The following is an 18,116-nucleotide window of genomic DNA, read 5'->3' on the forward strand; positions in this document are numbered from 1 at the left end:
TGATTAATTAAGATTAATTTTTTTAGTTAATCTCTTGAATTAAATGCAATTAATCCACAAACCTACAGATAACGGTTTAAAGATCTGACACACTAAAATAGGAAGAAAACGAAAATCTGTATCAGAATGTGTTTCAGAAGACAAGAAAGTATTCAAAAGTGGTTTTTTTTTAAAACAAAAAACAGGAGAAAAGGACGAAACTGAACGTATGTGCTGCAAATTGTGTGGCTCAAGTATTAACTGTAAATATTTAAAGTCTAATAGTTCTAAGTCTACAACAGTAAACTATTAAAACTTTTCATTTGATTTGGGGATTAGAGATTTATTGTTTTTTTAAACTCAGAGGTGGCACTGTTTTCAGTTGTTTTAGTTCTTCAGCAAGTCACACTGACTTCCATTCATCAAAGCATTAATCTACTGCACGGGTTCCCAAACTTCATTGCACCACGACCCCCTTCTGACAACAAAAACTACTACATACACCAGGAGTGGGGACCAAAGCCTGAGCTCCACTGATCTGGGGAGTGGGGGGGAGGGCCAAAGCTGAAGCCCAAGAGATTCAGCCCCAGGCCTGTAACCTGAGCCCCACCATTCAGGACTGAAGCCTTCAGGCTTTGGCTTCAGCCCCAGGTTGTGGGGCTTGGGCTTCAGCCCTGGGTCCCAGCAAATCTAAGCCAGCCCTGGGGCTAAAATGGACTTGCTACCCACTTTGGGGTCCCAACTCACATTTTGAGAACCCCTGCTCTACTGAGAATACTTCTTTCCCTGTTCTTCCGTCCACCAAAATAAACCTAGATATTACCCAGAAAAAGTTTTAATAGTTTTTTCCATTGATTTTCACCTGCTTTGTGGTTGTAGTAATAAACACTGAAATTCCCAGGGAAAAAAATAAAATAAAATAAAAACCAAAAACAAAGGGTCATACTTATAGCTAACTATTTTGAGCTAAATTTTTCCATGTCTCTCTTGGACTGATTTTTTTTTGTGTTTCATCAAAAATTGTTCAGCCATTTCTCAGAACAAGGTTAGGGATATAAAATATCTCCATGCTTTAGAGCAGGGACTTGAAATTTAGCTAGGACAGTGGTCAGGTATCAAGGATGTGCTGTTTGCTGTCCCCTTGAAAATTTGGTCAAAATTACAGGCTTCTCAATTTCTCAGTTCAGAGGTGTTCAGTAGAGACTTGTTAGAGTTTGGCAGATTCTCTGATGACTGTCTACACTAAGTATGCTCAAGTTCAGGACTGGAGGGGTCAACTTTCCCTGCAGTTGTTCCTTTCAGCTGTCCAGGGTTGCCCTGATGCTGAGCATAGGAACAGAGAGTACAGACACTTGTGTATGCCCAATGCTTCCCCTGTTGGTGCCCTGGTAATGAGAAGGAAGGAGAGGAACTGAGCTTGTGGTAATGGCAAGGTTGGGAAGTGGGGGAAGACTGAGGGAGAGCCTAAGACCAGGACAAGAGGTCAAGAAAAGTCTGGAAAGAACAGAGGAAGAAGGGTCTAGTTCACCTTCCCTCAGAACCTGCAACTGAACCAAGATTTCTGAGTCTTAACATTCTTCACTTGTCAGCAAACACATTGTAAACCCACTGTGCCTTACCTCCCTTCTAGTGGCTGGTCTACATAGAGGATGACAACCTACAACTGCTGTCAGTTATTATGTTAGCTCAAGTGGCAAAGATTTATGCTGGGTATCTAAAAGATTCTAACCTTGTTTAAAAACTAAGTGAAGTGCTATGGGTACCCGCATGGACTCTCAGTATGCCAACATCTTTATGGCTGACTTAGAACAACGCTTCCTTAGCTCTCGTTCCCTAATGCCCCTACTCTACTTGCGCTACATTGATGACATCTTCATCATCTGGACTCATGGAAAAGAAGCCCTAAAGGAATTCCACCGTGATTTTAAACAATATCCATCCCACCATCAACCTCAGCCTAGACCAATCCACACAAGCAGTCCATTTCCTAGACACTACTGTGCTAATAAGCAATGATCACATTACCACCACCCTATACCAGAAACCCACTGACCGCTATACTTACCTACATGCCTCCAGCTTCCATCCAGGACACACCACACGATCCATTGTCTACAGCCAAGCTCTAAGATACAACCGTATTTGCTCCAATCCCTCAGATAGAGATAAACACCTACAAGATTTCTATCAAGCATTCTTAAAACTACAATACCCACCTGCTGAAGTGAAAAAACAGATTGACAGAGCCAGAAGAGTACCCAGAAGCCACCTACTAAAACGACAGGTCCAACAAAGAAAATAACAGAATGCCACTAGCCATCACCTACATCCCCCAACTAAAACCTCTCCAGCGCATCAAAGATCTACAACCTATCCTTAAAGATGATTCCTCACTCTCACAGATCTTGGGAGACAGGCCAGTCCTCGCTTATAGACAGCCTCCCAACCTGAAGCAAATACTCACCAGCAACCGCACACCATACAACATAAACACTAACCCAGGAACCTATCCTTGCAACAAAGCCCGATGCCAGCTCTGTCCACATATCTAGTCAAGTGACACCATCATAGGACCTAACCACATCAGCCACGCCATCAGGGGCTTGTTCACCTGCACATCTACCAAAGTGATATGTGCCAGCAATGCCCCTCTGCCATGTACATTGGCCAAACCAGACAGTCTCTACGCAAAAGAATAAATGGACAAAAATCTGACATCAGAAATCAAAACATTCAAAAACCAGTGGGAGAATACTTCAACCTTTCTAACCACTCAGTGACAGACTTTTGCAACAAAAAAAACTTCAAAAAACAGACTCCGAAGAGAGACTGCTGAACTCGAATTAATATGCAAATTAGATACAATTAACTCAGGCCTAAACAGAGACTGGGAATGGTTGGGTCATTACACTAATTGAATCTATTTCCCTATGTTAAGTTCTCCTCACACCTTCTATGGGTCAACTTAATTATCACTTCAAAAGTTCTTTTTCTCCTGCTGACAGCAGCTCATCTCAATTGATTAGACTCTTCCTGTTGGTATGCATACTTCCACCTTTTCATGTTCTCTAAATGTATAAATATCTCCTGTCTGTGTGTTCCATTCTATGCATCCAAAGAAGTGAGCTGTAGCTCACGAAAGCTCATGCTGAAATAAATTTGTTAGTCTTTAAGGCCACAAGTACTCCTGTTCTTTTTGCAGATACAAACTAACACGGCTGCTACTCTGAAATAAGTGTATGGCAATACAGTTCAAATGGATAAAATATGTTTGCATTTAAAAAAAACACAACAACATGAAAGTACAATAAAGTGAATGCTAAGATTGCAAAGGCAAGCATGCAAAAGTTAGGAAATGCTGAAATTAAGGTTACCCATGAAACCTGAAGTTACTTCCTTCTTTCACAAGCTTCATATAAAAAAAATCGCTTTAAATTTAAAAATACTAAACTTCCTACATCTGTTACTACATTATATTTACTTATCGAAAACAGAGAAACTCCAAAATGTTGCAGAGAAATATTACAAAGCTTGTCAGAAATATCTACAGCTAAAGGTTAAGCTTTATTTCAGAAAGGCTATAATACTAAAGTATCTTAAACCTAGTTCTTACCATAGCGTCTTAAAAGAAGAAGAAAAAAATAGAGAATGAGCGAGTGAGAGAAAACAAATGAACACATAAGAAATGCACCTTAAGCATGTAAACTCTAAAGCTTCTAGCAAGCACTATCCTTCAGGGCAAATGCGCACACTCAGCCACTACTCAATGCTATAACTCCACAATATATAAAAGGGGTGATGGCCTTCAGTTTCTTCCACTAAATCAGGAATATTCCACAAAAGATTGAAAAAAGGTAGAGAAGATAGACATGCTATTTGAATTTAAATGGTCAATTAGGATGATTAATTCAGACACTATAGTTCTTAGATCTTTCTCCTTCCAGTATTACTTCTCAAGACAGGAGATTAAGCAGCAGTTGTGCTCAGGAGATGGGTCAGAGGAATGTTTGTTGAAAACTGATTGCTCTCCCAAATAAGGCATCAAATCCAGAGGCCAAACTGAAGGAAGAAATGTTGAATAAAAAGGTGCGTATAGAGCTGTCAAAAGGAAAAAATAATTCTGAACCTTTTAACTGGATCAATTTCAAAGAATCTTTAGATGAACTAATCTTAATAGCAAGTTCAAAGCAGAGTACATACCTCTAATATCTCTCCTGAAGCCTTCTTCCAAGCCCTGAAATAAATTTCTGCAACATATGCCATCAGAGATCTGTGTTAACAAATTAAGAGAAGAAATATCAAACCTTATACCATCTTTACAGTAAATATTGTGTAAAAAGTTAATGTTTGTTGGTGTTGAGCGGCAAAGAATATTGAGGGTATTACACATTCTCTCTTAGCACTGTTTTTAATACCAGCAAAAACTAGAAATCTATTTTAGTAATTAATACACCAACAAACGAAAATAAAGTTTACTCAGTTACAGATTTCAAAGGAAACCGCCATTAAAATTCTATATATTTTAAAGAGAAAACCAAGCACCCACTGAATATTATTGCAGGTATTATATATTACCTCATCTTAAAAAAAAAGATAAGGGCATGCTTGCATTCCAATATATGCAATACAGTGATGTTGCACAGTATTGTGCAGTCTCCTTTGGCAGCATGCATGCTGTAATCTTATATTAATGAAATAAGAACTACAACCAAAAGAGCTAAGCATAATAGTATTTGTACATTTCAGAAGTGAGAGAACGGATGTATTTATATAGAATAAAATATTTGCACTGAATCTCGAGAGCTTTAAATTTAAAAAGCAAATCCGAAAAAGACAACAGTTCTAAATCAGAAGTATTATGCAGATTATTTTAACTTAGAAAGAATAACTCGGTATCTTTACTGAACAATTTGGCAATTAATCTCTGCAAATCTCTGAACTGGTACTATAACACAGTAAAATGCTACACAATTAGTAATTTATCAAACCAGACAAATTCTTCCAATTAAGCAAATATAATTCTATCCCTATCTAGAGGACCTGTGCTATTTTTTCATATTCCGCAATGTATTTAATTGTAGTACTCCAATCAGGACTGGTGCCCCATTGTGTAAGACAACATAAAAATATATGAAGACAGAGGGTTGTCTTCATGGCTAGTTAGTACATGGCAAGATGGGGTTTGCATGTACAGCATGCTAGTCTGCAATGTACTAAAAGTACAAAATTGTGCGGACCTACTATCCTGCACTAAAAAATTCCCTACTGCACATGTAGCATGCTGTACATTCACACCCCAGCTTGCCATGCACTACCTAGCCATGGATATAAGCCATGGGCCAAGCTTTTTCTGGATGTATAAATTTAAAACCAAAACACGTACAAATAAGCCTGTGTGGTTTTGTAATTTGTTTAAAAATATGGAGACACAACATGAAAGCATCTGGTTCAAAATATTTAGTTTGGCTGACAAACATCTGTATATTTTGAGATTCCGGGACATTTTGGCCATTCGGCTCCCATTCACTCTGAGAATTGTACACAGCTAAACCACCTGTTGCTACTGATCGATATAGTTAGGTTCACAATATGTTTAATACAACATTAGTTGATTAGTTTGTAAAACATGAGAGTTCTTGGGTTTTTAGTCAGCTAAAAAGAAAAAAATATCAATACTAAAAAAAAAAAAAATCTTCATTGACACAACAGGCCACTGGGTGCCAATCCTACAACTTATTCCTCAGAGGCAGACTTCTATGCACAATCTTACTGAGTCAATTGGAGTCTCTGCATGAAACAAGTACTATGCATCTTTTTTATACAGTACATTCCACTTATTAGCTACCTCTCAGTTCCCAGCAAGTTGCTATTATCAAAAGGCAGCCAATAAGCAAGAGGCAGATTTGCAGAGCGAAAGCCAAGGAAGCAAGCACTAGAACAGGCCTTCCTGGATGCAGCCCTGCAAACCTATCTGCAGCTGGTGCTTAGCACATCCCAAACTTCCTGCCCTGGCTGCAGCTCCACAGGAAGGTTTGTGGGGCTGCATCCAAGCATACAGTACTTTTTCTGCAGCCCTGGAAACATACCTATGGCTGAGAGGGGAGGCTACAAGCTGGACAGCTGCAGGGAAGTTTGTTGGGCTGCTACTTTGAAAGGCATGTCCCAGAACTTTCTTCACTGGCTGCAGCCCAGCAGACAAATTTTTTTGGAGAGCTATAGCCATGGAAGGAAGCTCTAGGATGTGCCCAGCCCAGATCCACAGAGACAGGGCAGGGCACAGCCTGGAAAGCAGAGAGGTACCGTGCAGTCACGTGGGCCCCAGTACCCCCAGTCCCCATGGAAAGTCCTGCTATCTGGGCTGCAGTTCCTCCTTCCTGCAGTGCCAAGCCCACAGCTTCTCCTCCCGGCTACAGGTAAGGGCTGCAGCCACGGAACACGTCAAAAAATGGCATGACCGTTGCCAATATTTGAATCCCATTAACATTAAAGTTAATGGAACAGGATTCGTTCTTGTAAAAAGGTTGCTATTAGCCAAAAGTTAGTATCAGAATTGCTATTAAGCAGCATCTACTGTATAGACAAGATAAAGATACGCAATTATTGAAGCAATATGGAAGTTACTCGTTGTATTTGTAGAACCTGATCTTTTCGTTCAGGCGTATTTCATCCATAAGCTAGATGTTCCATCTTTGAAAACTGAAAGCAAAGTGTGGCCAACATTCATAATGGCAATCACTATAACTGTGATACATACTTTGAAAAACACTGCAACTGGTTTTTAATAGTCCCATGGATCATTTTAATGAAGTTTACATTCCAGCTCAACAGAAAGCTAAGGAATCGTCGTCCCTGTTAAGGAAAAAAATGGAAATAAGCCCAAATCAGGAAATCAATTTAAGATCCATTTCAATTTGTTAACTGCGAAAAACGGTTACTAGCCTTCCATAACTGTTGTTCTTTGAAATGTGTTCCTCATCTCCATTCCAATGTAGGTATGTGCTCACCCCAAGTACCACCACTGAAAAGTTTTTCCCAGTGGTGTCTGTCGGGTCGGCTCTAGAATCCCCTGGAGTTGTGCTCTCATACCGGTGGTACGTAGGGCCCCATCACCCCCTCAGTTCCTTCTTGCTGGCTAATTCCAACAGAGGAGCAGGCGAGGGAGTTTGGAATGGACATGAGCAACACTCTCGAATAACTTTTTTCTTCAAGTGCTTGCTCACGTACATTCCAATGTAAGCGACTCCTAAGCAGTTGAGCAGGTGTAGGGTTCGAAGTTCATTGACACACTGACAGCTCAGCCGAAACTCACATCATCTCTAGTTTGCTAGGTGATGGCATAATGCCAAAGTGTGGACTGAAGACCGTGTTGCCACTTTACAAGTGTCCTGAATCAGAACTTGTGCCATGATGCCACCGCCGATACTTGAGCTCTTGTAGAATAGGCTGTCAGAGGAGGAGCTGGGACCTTCACTAGGTCATAGCACGTGTGGATGCAGGAAGTGATCCACGATGAAATTTTCTGGGCCAAGAATGGACGGCCTTTCCTTCTGTCTGCAACGGCTACAAAACTTTATATCTACGGATGTGGATATCTGCAGATATAAAGCGGATATCTGAGGAGCTGCAGGTCTCTACTGGGAACGACAGCGGTGAAAGTAGCCGCACATCTGGCTGCTGCTCACAGAAGCCAGTGGCCTATGTGGGCAGTTCCTTTGGTGTGGCTGTACCGCCTTCAGCTCCGCCCACAGGGTAGGACACCAGGCTCAGCAGCAGCTGTCCCTGGTCACACTAGTCCAGGAGTGTTACTCCTGGGGAAATTCTGCACAACTGCACAGTAGAAAAATGCCCCCTCGGTTTGCTTCCTTGCAGAAAACAGTTTCTGTGGGGAAGCAAAGAGAAGCTGCACCAGTGGACTCACCCCTCCACAGCAGCTCAGATGCTCTGTTTGGGCAGCTGGGGGTGGGGGGGGGAGAAATCACTGAAGAGAGGGGGGTCTGGAGATGCCCTGGCCACTCAGGGATGCGAGTCCCAGCTGGAAGAGGAGGGGAGGGGAGGGGAGAGACAGAGTTCCCCCTCCACCGTTCACAGAGCAGCCGGGGCTGAGTCAGATCAAGCCCCAGAAACTTCCCCGGCTGCAGCACCGGGGTGGGGGTGTCTTGGTGTGGAGGAGGAGGAGGAGGAGGAGAAGGGGTTGGGTCAGGTGGGATGGAGGGGTTCCAAGTGCAGGGTTGGGTGGATGGAGGGTGCAGTTTCCTGTACAGTGACCCCTCCCCACACCACCTGCACACCCAGATCCCCCTCTACCAAGCCCCCTCTGCACCCAGAACCCCATCAAATGAGCTCCCAAAACTCCCCACCCCACTGAGCCCCAAGCAGCTGCACCCTGATTCCCCACCACCAAGTCCCACTCCCCCAGACCACTCCTCACCACCTTCCCCTGGAATCCCCTGCAGAGTCCCATTTCCCCTGCACACAACCCCACACCAAGCCCCTGTGCATCCAAAATCTCCCCCTGCACCCAGACACCCCTATCCCGCAAGTTGTCCATAACCAGATTGCACAGAACCCTGGTACTCTTGAAGGAATTCTGCTCCAAACACACTGCAAAGTTCTGCAAATTTTATTTGTCAAAATAACACAATATAATCAAATCACACCTTTTTCAATTATTTTGGTAATTTATTTCAAAATACTTGTCAGTACATAATTGAAAATGGTGTGATTATATTATTTTGACAAAATATGCAGAGTTTTAAAATATTGTGCGCAGAACACTTAATTTTTTTGGCACAGAATTCCCTCAGGAGTAGTGTGCGCAAGCTGAATATCCACGGATATAAATTTGATATCTGCACAGTGCTCTATGGATTTCCGAAAGGGTTTAGTCCTTTCTATGTAAAGAGCAAGTGTACGCCTAACATCCAGCGCGTGGAGTCTTTGTTCCTCCCTTTTAGCATGTGGCTTGGATAGAAGACTGGAAGAAAGATATCCTGGTTACTATGGAATTGTGAGACCACCTTTGGCAGGAAGGCTGCGTGTGGCCACAGCTGAACCTTGTCCTTGAAAATGACCGTGTATGGTGGTTCTGAAGTAAGAGTTCTGATCTCTGAGACCCTTCTGGCAGAAGTAATGGTGACCAGGAGGGCCACAGTCCAGTACAGGTAGAGCAGAAGGCACATTGCCAACAGTTCAAATAGGTGGGCCTGTTAGCCTTGCCAGCACCAAGTTGAGGTCCCGGGAAGGGAGTGACTGGCATATATGGGGCTATAGCTGCTCCAGCCACATAAGAAAACAACCACAGATCAAGTTTGAGAAGACCACTAGCGAAAGGTCGAGATTGCAACTAGATGGACACTAATAGAGGATACTTTTAGGTATAGCTGTTTTGAGTGGAGTAGGTAATTTAGAATAAAAGCCCCATGTTGACTGAGTAAGCGAGATGTCCTTCTGCGCTGAGCAGATAGAGAATCTCTTCCACTTAGCCAGATAAGTGGCTCTAGTGGATGGTTTCCTGCTCCCTAAAAGCACCCCGTCAACAGGCCCAGAGCATGCTAGTTCCGTGGGGCTCAGCCATGGAGCTTCCATGCCGTGAAATGAAGAGACTCAAGGCTCAGATGACAGACACCTGTAGTCTTGAGAGATCAGATCCGGAAACGGGGCAGGCTGATTGGCATGTCCACAGAGATCTAGGAGAATGATGAACAAGTGCTGATGCATCCAGGCTGGGGCTATCAGGATAAGACACGTCCTATCCCTTCTGACCTTCAGCAGGACCCTTTGTATGAGAGGGATGGATGTGAACATGTAGAAGAGATGGTCCATCCAAAGGAGGAGAAAGGTGTCGTCTGTGAGTGAAACTGGGCTGAGGCCTAGGAAGGAGCAGAACTGAAGACACTTCTTGTGCTTTATTGCAAACAGGTCTACCTGGGGTTGCCCACCTCAGGAAAAATGGTACTCAACATCTGGGCGAATGGACCACTCAATGGCTGGAAAAGGATCTGCTGAGATGGTCCACTAAATCGTTCTGTGACCCCGAGAGGTAGAAGGCTTTGAGGTGGATCAAGTGGCTATGCAGAAGTCCCAGAGGCGAAGAGCTTCCTGTTATATGAGGGAGGAGTGCACTCTGCCCTGCCTATGTAAAACATTGCCGTCATGTTGTCTGTAAGGACTGACATGCAGTTGCCCTCCAAGTGGGGTTGGAACACCTGGCAGGCTAGGTGCACTGCTGTCAGTTTCCTCATGTTGATGTATAACAAGAGCTCCTCCAGGGACCAAAGGCCCTGAATCCTGAGGGTCCCCAAGTGAGCCTCCCCATCCCATCACCAACACGTCTGTGATGGAAGATGTTGGCGGTTGGGGCCTCGAGAATGTGACTACTGCACATGCTGTCTGTGGGTCTAACCACCACCCATGGAAATCACCGACAGGGGAAGCGAGAATGCCCTGTCCAGATGGTACTGGCCCGGTGCGTAGACCAATGCCAACCAAGTCTGGAGATCCCGGAACGATAGTCTCACATATTGCACCACATAGGTGCATGATGCCATATGCCCCAGGAGCTTTACACAGTTTCTTACTGCGGTGATGAGGTGATTCTTCAGGCTCTCCATGAGCAACCCTACAGCTCTGAACAGATTTTCCAGGAGAAAGGCTCTGGCCTGGGTCAAGTCGAGAACCACCTCAATGAATTCTATCCTTAGAACCAAGGAAAGGGTAGATTTCTGCACGTTTATCAACAACCCCAGAGCCTGGAAAGTTGACTATATTAACTCCACATCTGCCTCCACCTGGGCCTTGCATTGACCTCTGATCAGCCAGTCATCGAAGTAAGGTAGACCTGAACCGCTTGTCTCCTTAGGAAGGCTGTGATGACTGCCATACACTTTGTGAACACCCAAGGGGCCGCTAACAGGATGAATGGGAGCACCATAAATTGGTAGTGCATGTGGCTCACAACAAGTCATAGGAACCTTCTGTGTACCTGAAAAACTGCAATATGAAAATATCCATCCTTCAAGTCAAGGGCAGCATACCAGTCCCTTGGATCCAGAGAAGGGATAGTGGAGGCTAAGAAGACCATGTGGAACTTCAGTCTCTTCATGAATCCATTGACATTTCGCAGGTCCAAGATCGGTCTGAGATTGCCATTGGCCTTCGGGATTAGGAAGTAGAGGGAAGAGAGACCCCAGCCCCTTAACTCTGGCGGAACCTCTTCCATTGCTCTCACCTTTAGGAGCGACTGCACCTCCTGGGCCAGAGGTTTCTCGTCAGAAGGGTCCCTGAAGAGGTCTTGCAATTTGGTACCAGGCTCAGCACCGAGGCCGGGTTCCTACTCCAAGAGAGATGGTGCAGGACCTCTTGACTCCGATGCAATAGGACTCCTGGACTGTGGACCCTGGACTGGCTGAAAAGGGTTAGGGATTCCAGAATGGATACTGTAGTGACATCTGCCATTGGGTTGGTGGTCAGGCTGTTGGCAGAATATCCAGGCTCATCTCAGCTGTTGGGCATCACCAACTGGAATTGCTTCTTGGCGACAACAACAGAGCAGTGCTAGCCGGTGCTGGAGAAAGGTGCAGGGAGGGAAGAAACCAGTGCTGCAACATCATGGCCGGCTTGCTCTTTGATGTCACCTAAGGTCTCGATACCATGGCCATCCTTACCTCTGGTGCTGCCACCATCTGCTCCTGAATGGCAAGAGATGGCGATACCGGGAAGGACAGTAACTCCCTTTCTGCCTCAAATGTCTCCAGCGTGGATAGTAGCGCCAGGGCCAAATTCCAGTGGCTCTCTTTTGGCAGAGAGTCCAAAGGTGCTGGACTCAACTGTGCCCTTACCGGGGCCAGAGTCAACAGTACCATACTCATTACTGGCATCTGAGTGGCCGGCATGGGTCACACACTGTCAGTATCTCGATGCCCCGCAGACTTTGGGGTTGGGGAATGTCCCAGTCAATCTTTTTCGGTACCAGCAATGGAGAGCAATGCCAAGAGTCCCATGCTGGAATTGTCTTCCTTAGCACCAGAGATCAGTGTTGGTGCCGGGAGTACTGAGCCATACATGCAGAGTCCTTCCTAGAGCATTGTTCCACTTCTCCAGCACCTATCTCCCTTAGAAATGCCAGTGTGCTTCTTACTGAAGCACAAGTACCCGGTGTTGGGTCAACGTGACTCTGCTAGGAAGGGGGACGAAGCACTGCCTCCATAAGGAGGAACTTCGTTCTGGGCCTAAAGCCCTTGCAAATCCTGCAACGCTTCTGCATGTGTCTCTCCCCCCAGACACTTGAGGCAGATGGAATATTGATTGCTAACCAGCATTGGCTTTTGGCATGATGCACATGGCTTGAACCCTGGGGTCCGAGGCCTACCCTGATGCCAGGGAAGGGCTAACCCCACTAAGCGGTGTCTGCTACTAACAAACTCAAACTCTAGAAAAAGAAGTATTTACAGATAATCAGCAAAGTCCATTGAGAGAGGTACTGAAAAACAAACAAACAAAAAACACACCAAGGATGAGCAGCAATTCCAGTGACTGTCATGGATGGTAAAAAGGAATTGAGGGGTCAGCAGAGCCCTATACAACAGTGCTATGAGGGCATGACTCCTGGAGGCAGCAGAGCTGACCTAACAGATAGCCCTGAGAGAAAAAACTTTCCAGAGGCGGTGCTCGGGGCAAGCACACACCTACATTGGAATGGACATGAGCAAGCACTCGAAGAACTTAAGGTCACAGGTAATGTTTCCTAAAGAAAAAAAATTGCATATATTTAAGTGATATTCTGATTGTTTAAGAAAAGTTGTAAGATTCTTAAGCATTTTTATTGCCTAGTATAACTGAAGGATTACTTAGTATTTATTTGTACTGCAGTAGCGCCAAAGGACTCAAACTGGAGATCAAGAACCCAATATGCTAAATACTATATACACATGTTCAGGCTAAGTTCTCCAGGTACTGTACAGTTCACCTGGTTCTAAGAGCCCCAGAATAAAAATTTTAAGTCAGGTGTAGAACCACATTAATCCACTATCTTTCAAAAGGCAGAGAACCTGTTTGCACATAGTGGTGATTTTCTGAAGTCTTCTTTTAATAACACAGATTTATTTGTTCCATAGTCAAAATATTTCAGCCTGAGGAAAACTGGAATTGTGGTTTGTCTATGAAATAATAGGTCTGTAGTAACAAGTAAAGACCTTATTAAAAAAACAAAGACCTGGAGAAACAAGCATACATGTTGATTTGTTGCTGAAAGATATACAAATGGGTAAATCTGCATTAACAGCTAGTTTTCAATGCTTTTATTGTCCATATATAAATAGGCAATATTAAAGTAAACCAGATCATTTAGAAACTACTTAACTAGAGCAACAAAATTATTTAACATGGCTAATATTACCCTTAATTCATACAATTATATTTAGTTACTGTAGCATAGGATGTGACCAAGCAAGCACGGTTCTCAGACTTTTTCAATACCTTTGAATGCACTAAGTCAAGGGGACAGTTACAAATTTAAAAGCTGTTTTTGCTGTAGTATTAGAAAAAAAAAAATAAGCTTCTCCTCCCCTTCCAGAATAAAATTGGTTCATTACAATACTTTCTCCATTGGCTTAATATATATCGGTTGCAGTCCATGCAATGGCATTCTAAGATGCGTAATGTATAGACTTCCATATTCCCTAATGTGCAAACCAAAGTAAAAAAAGTTACAGCTGAAAACAATTCTTCACTGAGGCCTGGTCTACACTACGCGTTTATACTGATTTTAGGAAAGTTAAACTGATTTAACGCTGCACCTGTCCACACAACGAGACCTTTATATCGATATAAAGGGCTATTTAAACCGGTTTCTGTACTCCTCCCCGACGAGAGGAGTAGCGCTGAAATAGGTATTACCATATCGGATTAGGGTTAGTGTGGCCACAAATCGACAGTATTGGCCTCCGGGCGGTATCCCACAGTGCACCACTGTGACCGCTCTGGACAGCAATCTGAACTCGGATGCACTGGCCAGGTAGACAGGAAAAGCCCCGTGAACTTTTGAATTTCATTTCCTGTTTGGCCAGCATGGAGAGCTCACCAGCACAGGTGACCACGCAGCGCTCATCAGCACAGGTAACAATGCAGTCTCCTGAGAATCAAAAAAGAGCTGCAGCATGGACCGCACGGGAGGTACTGGATCCGATCGCTATATGGGGAGAGGATTCTGTGCTAACAGAACTCCGTTCCAAAAGACGAAATGAAAAAAATTTGAAAAAATTTCCAAGGTTATGATGGAGAAAGGCCACACCACAGACTCTGTGCAGTGCAGGGTGAAAGTTAAGGCGCTCAGACAAGCCTACCAGAAAACCAAAGAAGCAAATGGAAGGTCTGGGGCAGGGCCGAAAACATGCCACTTCTACGCTGAGCTGCAGGCAATTCTAGGGGGTCTGCCACCACTACTCCACCCCTGTCCGTGGATTCCGATGTGGGGGTGGTAATCTCAGCCATGGCTGAGGATTCTGCGGACGGGGAAGATAAGCAGGAGAAAGAGGAGGACAAGCTTGCAGAGAGCACACAGCACTCCGTTCTCCCCAACAGCCACGAGCTTTTTCTCACCCAGACGGAATTACCCTCCCAGCCCTCCCAAGCCACTAGCCCAGAAAATGAAGCCATGGAAGCGACCTCTGCTGAGTGTACCTTTGTAAATATAAAACATGGTTTAAAAGCAAGTGTTTTTTAAATGATTGATTTGCCCTGAGGACTTGGGATGCATTCGCGGCCAGTACAGTTATTGGAAAAGTTTGTTAACATGTCTGGGGATGGAGTGGAAATCCTCCAGGGACATCTCCATGAAGCTCTCCTGGAGGTACTCTAAAAGCCTTTGCAGAAGGTTTCTGGGCAAGGCAGCCTTATTCCATCCACCATGGTAGGGCACTTGACCACACCATGCATGTAGCAAGTAATCTGGTATCATTGCATGACAAAGCCTAGCTGCGTATGGTCCCGGTGATTGTTGGTATTCAAGCAACATCCGTTCTTTATCTCGCTGTGTTATCCTCAGGAGAGTGATATCGTTCATGGTAACCTGGTTGAAATTCAGGAATTTAAGTAAGGGGACAGAGATGGCCATTCCTACTGGGCTGTTTGCCTGTTGCTTAAAATAAATCCTTCCTTGCAGGTAGCCAAGCGGGGGGAGGGGAGTGAGGTGAAAATGCCGCTGAGCTTTATCGAGTTTGGCTAGAAGGGATCTTCCCTGCTACCAGCCACGTGGTGGGGGAAGGAAAGGGGGTGATTAACAGTGATCTCCCCTGATACCAGCCACGCAGTGGGAAGAGGAGTAAAGCGATCGTCCCATAGAATTGGATGAAGGGCATGCATGCATGGGGCTGCTGCATGTTAACAGGAAAGAAGCAGCACTGAACGGGATTTGCTTGGTATTTGGGAAAGGAGGGCACTGTGTATATGAAGGCTGCAGAAGCCAAACGACAATGGCTTACCATAGCTTCATGCAAGCTGAATTCTGCTGCCCGGGCCTGCGTCTGTGAGGTCTAAAACCAGAGCTGCAGGCACTCAATATTAAGATACAAAATGCGATCTTGTAGTGAAATCACATGTGCTTTGTAAGGTGAATAGTATTGTTCACTGTGAAAGAGTATAACCATTGTTCTGTAAAATGTATCTTTTTAAATACTTCTCTCCCTTTTTTACCTCCCTCATGCAGCTGCAAATTTTTCAAGCCTCCCTACTCCATCCTGAAGGCTCTCTCAGATAAGGCAGAGGAAAAAAAAAAAGACGTGCGATGACATGTTCTCGGAAATCATGGAAGTAACCCGCAATGAAAGAGCTCACCTGAATGAGTGGAAGGATGTGGTATCAAATTACAGGACAGATGCCAGTGAATGTGAGACAGGAGGAATGCTCGAGATGAGAGATGGTGCCAGGAAGATCAGAGGTGTAGGCAGGAAGATAGACAGGGGAAAAAGGGAGGAGGTATTGCCTTATATATTAAAAATGTACACACTTGGACTGAGGTGGAGATGAACATAGAAGATGGAAGTGTTGAGAGTCTCTGGGTTAGGCTAAAAGGGGTAAAAAACACAGGGGATGTCGTGCTGGGAGTCTACTACAGGCCACCTAATCAGGTGGAAGAGGTGGATGAGGCTTTTTTCAAACAACTAACAAAATCATCCAAAGCCCAAGATTTAGTGGTGATGGGGGACTTCAACTATCCAGATATATGTTGGGAAAACAACACTGCGGGGCACAGACTATCCAATAAGTTCCTGGACTGCATTGCAGACAACTTTTTATTTCAGAAAGTTGAAAAAGCTACTGGGGGGAAGCTGTTCTAGACTTGATTTTAACAAATAGGGAGGAACTCGTTGAGAATTTGAAAGTAGAAGGAAGCTTGGGTGAAAGTGATCATGAAATCATAGAGTTTGCAATTCTAAGGAAGGGTAGAAGGGAGTACAGCAAAATAGAGACAATGGATTTCAGGAAGGCGGATTTTGGTAAGCTCAGAGAGCTGATAGGTAAGGTCCCATGGGAATCAAGACTGAGGGGAAAAACAACTGAGGAGAGTTGGCAGTTTTTCAAAGGGACGCTATTAAGGGCCCAAAAGCAAGCTATTCCGATGGTTAGGAAAGATAGAAAATGTGGCAAAAGACCACCTTGGCTTAACCACGAGATCTTGTGTGACCTACAAAATAAAAAGGCGTCATATAAAAAGTGGAAACTAGGTCAGATTACAAAGGATGAATATAGGCAAATAACAGGAATGCAGAGGCAAGATTAGAAAGGCAAAGGCACAAAATGAGCTCAAACTAGCTATGGGAACAAAGGGAAACAAGAAGACTTTTTATCAATACATTAGAAGGAAGAGGAAGACCAAGGACAGGGTAGGCCCACTGCTCAGTGAGGAGGGGGAAACAGTAACGGGAGACTTGGAAATGGCAGAGATGCTTAATGACTTCTTTGTTTCGGTCTTCACTGAGAAGTCTGAAGGAATGTCTAATATAGTGAATGCTTACGGGAAGAGGGTAGGTTTAGAAGATAGAATAAAAAAAGAGCAAGTAAAAAATCACTTAGAAAAGTTAGATGCCTGCAAGTCACCAGGGCCTGATGAAATGCATCCTAGAATACTCAAGGAGTTAATAGAGGAGGTATCTGAGCCTCTAGCTATTATCTTTGGGAAATCATGGGAGACAGGGGAGATTCCAGAAGACTGAAAAAGGGCAAATATAGTGCCCATCTATAAAAAGGGAAATAAAAACAACCCAGGAAACTACAGACCAGTTAGTTTAACTTCTGTGCCAGGGAAGATAATGGAGCAGGTAATCAAAGAAATCATCTGCAAACACTTGGAAGGTGGTAAGGTGATAGGGAATAGCCAGCATGGATTTGTAAAGAACAAATCGTGTCAAACTAATCTGATAGCGTTCTTTGATAGGATAACGAGCCTTGTGGATAAGGGAGAAGCGGTGGATGTGATATACCTAGACTTTAGTAAGGCATCTGATACAGTCTTGCATGATATTCTTATAGATAAACTAGGAAAGTACAATTTAGATGGGGCTACTATAAGGTGGGTGCATAACTGGCTGGATAACCGTACTCAGAGAGTAGTTATTAATGGCTCCCAATCCTGCTGGAAAGGTATAACAAGTAGGGTTCCGCAGGGGTCTGTTTTGGGACCGGCTCTGTTCAGTATCTTCATCAACGATTTAGATGTTGGCATAGAAAGTACGCTTATTAAGTTCGTGGACGATACCAAACTGGGAGGGATTGCAACTGCTTTGGAGGACAGGGTCAAAATTCAAAATGATCTGGACAAGTTGGAGAAATGGTCTGAGGTAAACAGGATGAAGTTCAATAAAGATAAATGCAAAGTGCTCCACCTAGGAAGGAACAATCAGTTTCACACATACAGAATGGGAAGAGTGTCTAGGAAGGAGTATGGCAGAAAGAGATCTAGGAGTCATAGTGGACCACAAGGTTAATATGAGTCAACAGTGTGATATTGTTGCAAAAAAAGCAAACATGATTCTGGGATGCATTAACAGGTGTGTTGTAAACAAGACACGAGAAGTCATTCTTCCGCTTTACTCTGCGCTGGTTAGGCCTCAACTGGAGTATTGTGTCCAGTTCTGGGCACCGCA

General features: G+C 44.1%; 1 protein-coding gene across 1 annotated transcript in view; it reads right to left on the reverse strand.

Annotated features, from left to right (window-relative positions):
• The window catches only part of NCAPG2 (non-SMC condensin II complex subunit G2), a 156,654-nt gene that overhangs the window by 114,566 nt on the left and 23,972 nt on the right, over window positions 1-18,116 (reverse strand). Inside the window, exons 7-8 of the mRNA XM_030550109.1 lie at window positions 6,734-6,828; window positions 4,180-4,249 (exon numbers count right to left, since the gene is read on the reverse strand). Of these exons, the coding sequence (XP_030405969.1) occupies window positions 4,180-4,249; window positions 6,734-6,828 (165 nt within the window). The remainder of the gene's footprint in view (window positions 1-4,179; window positions 4,250-6,733; window positions 6,829-18,116) is intronic.

This window comes from Gopherus evgoodei, chromosome 2, assembly GCF_007399415.2.
Source record: "Gopherus evgoodei ecotype Sinaloan lineage chromosome 2, rGopEvg1_v1.p, whole genome shotgun sequence".
In the NCBI taxonomy this organism is placed as follows: Eukaryota; Metazoa; Chordata; order Testudines; family Testudinidae; genus Gopherus; species Gopherus evgoodei.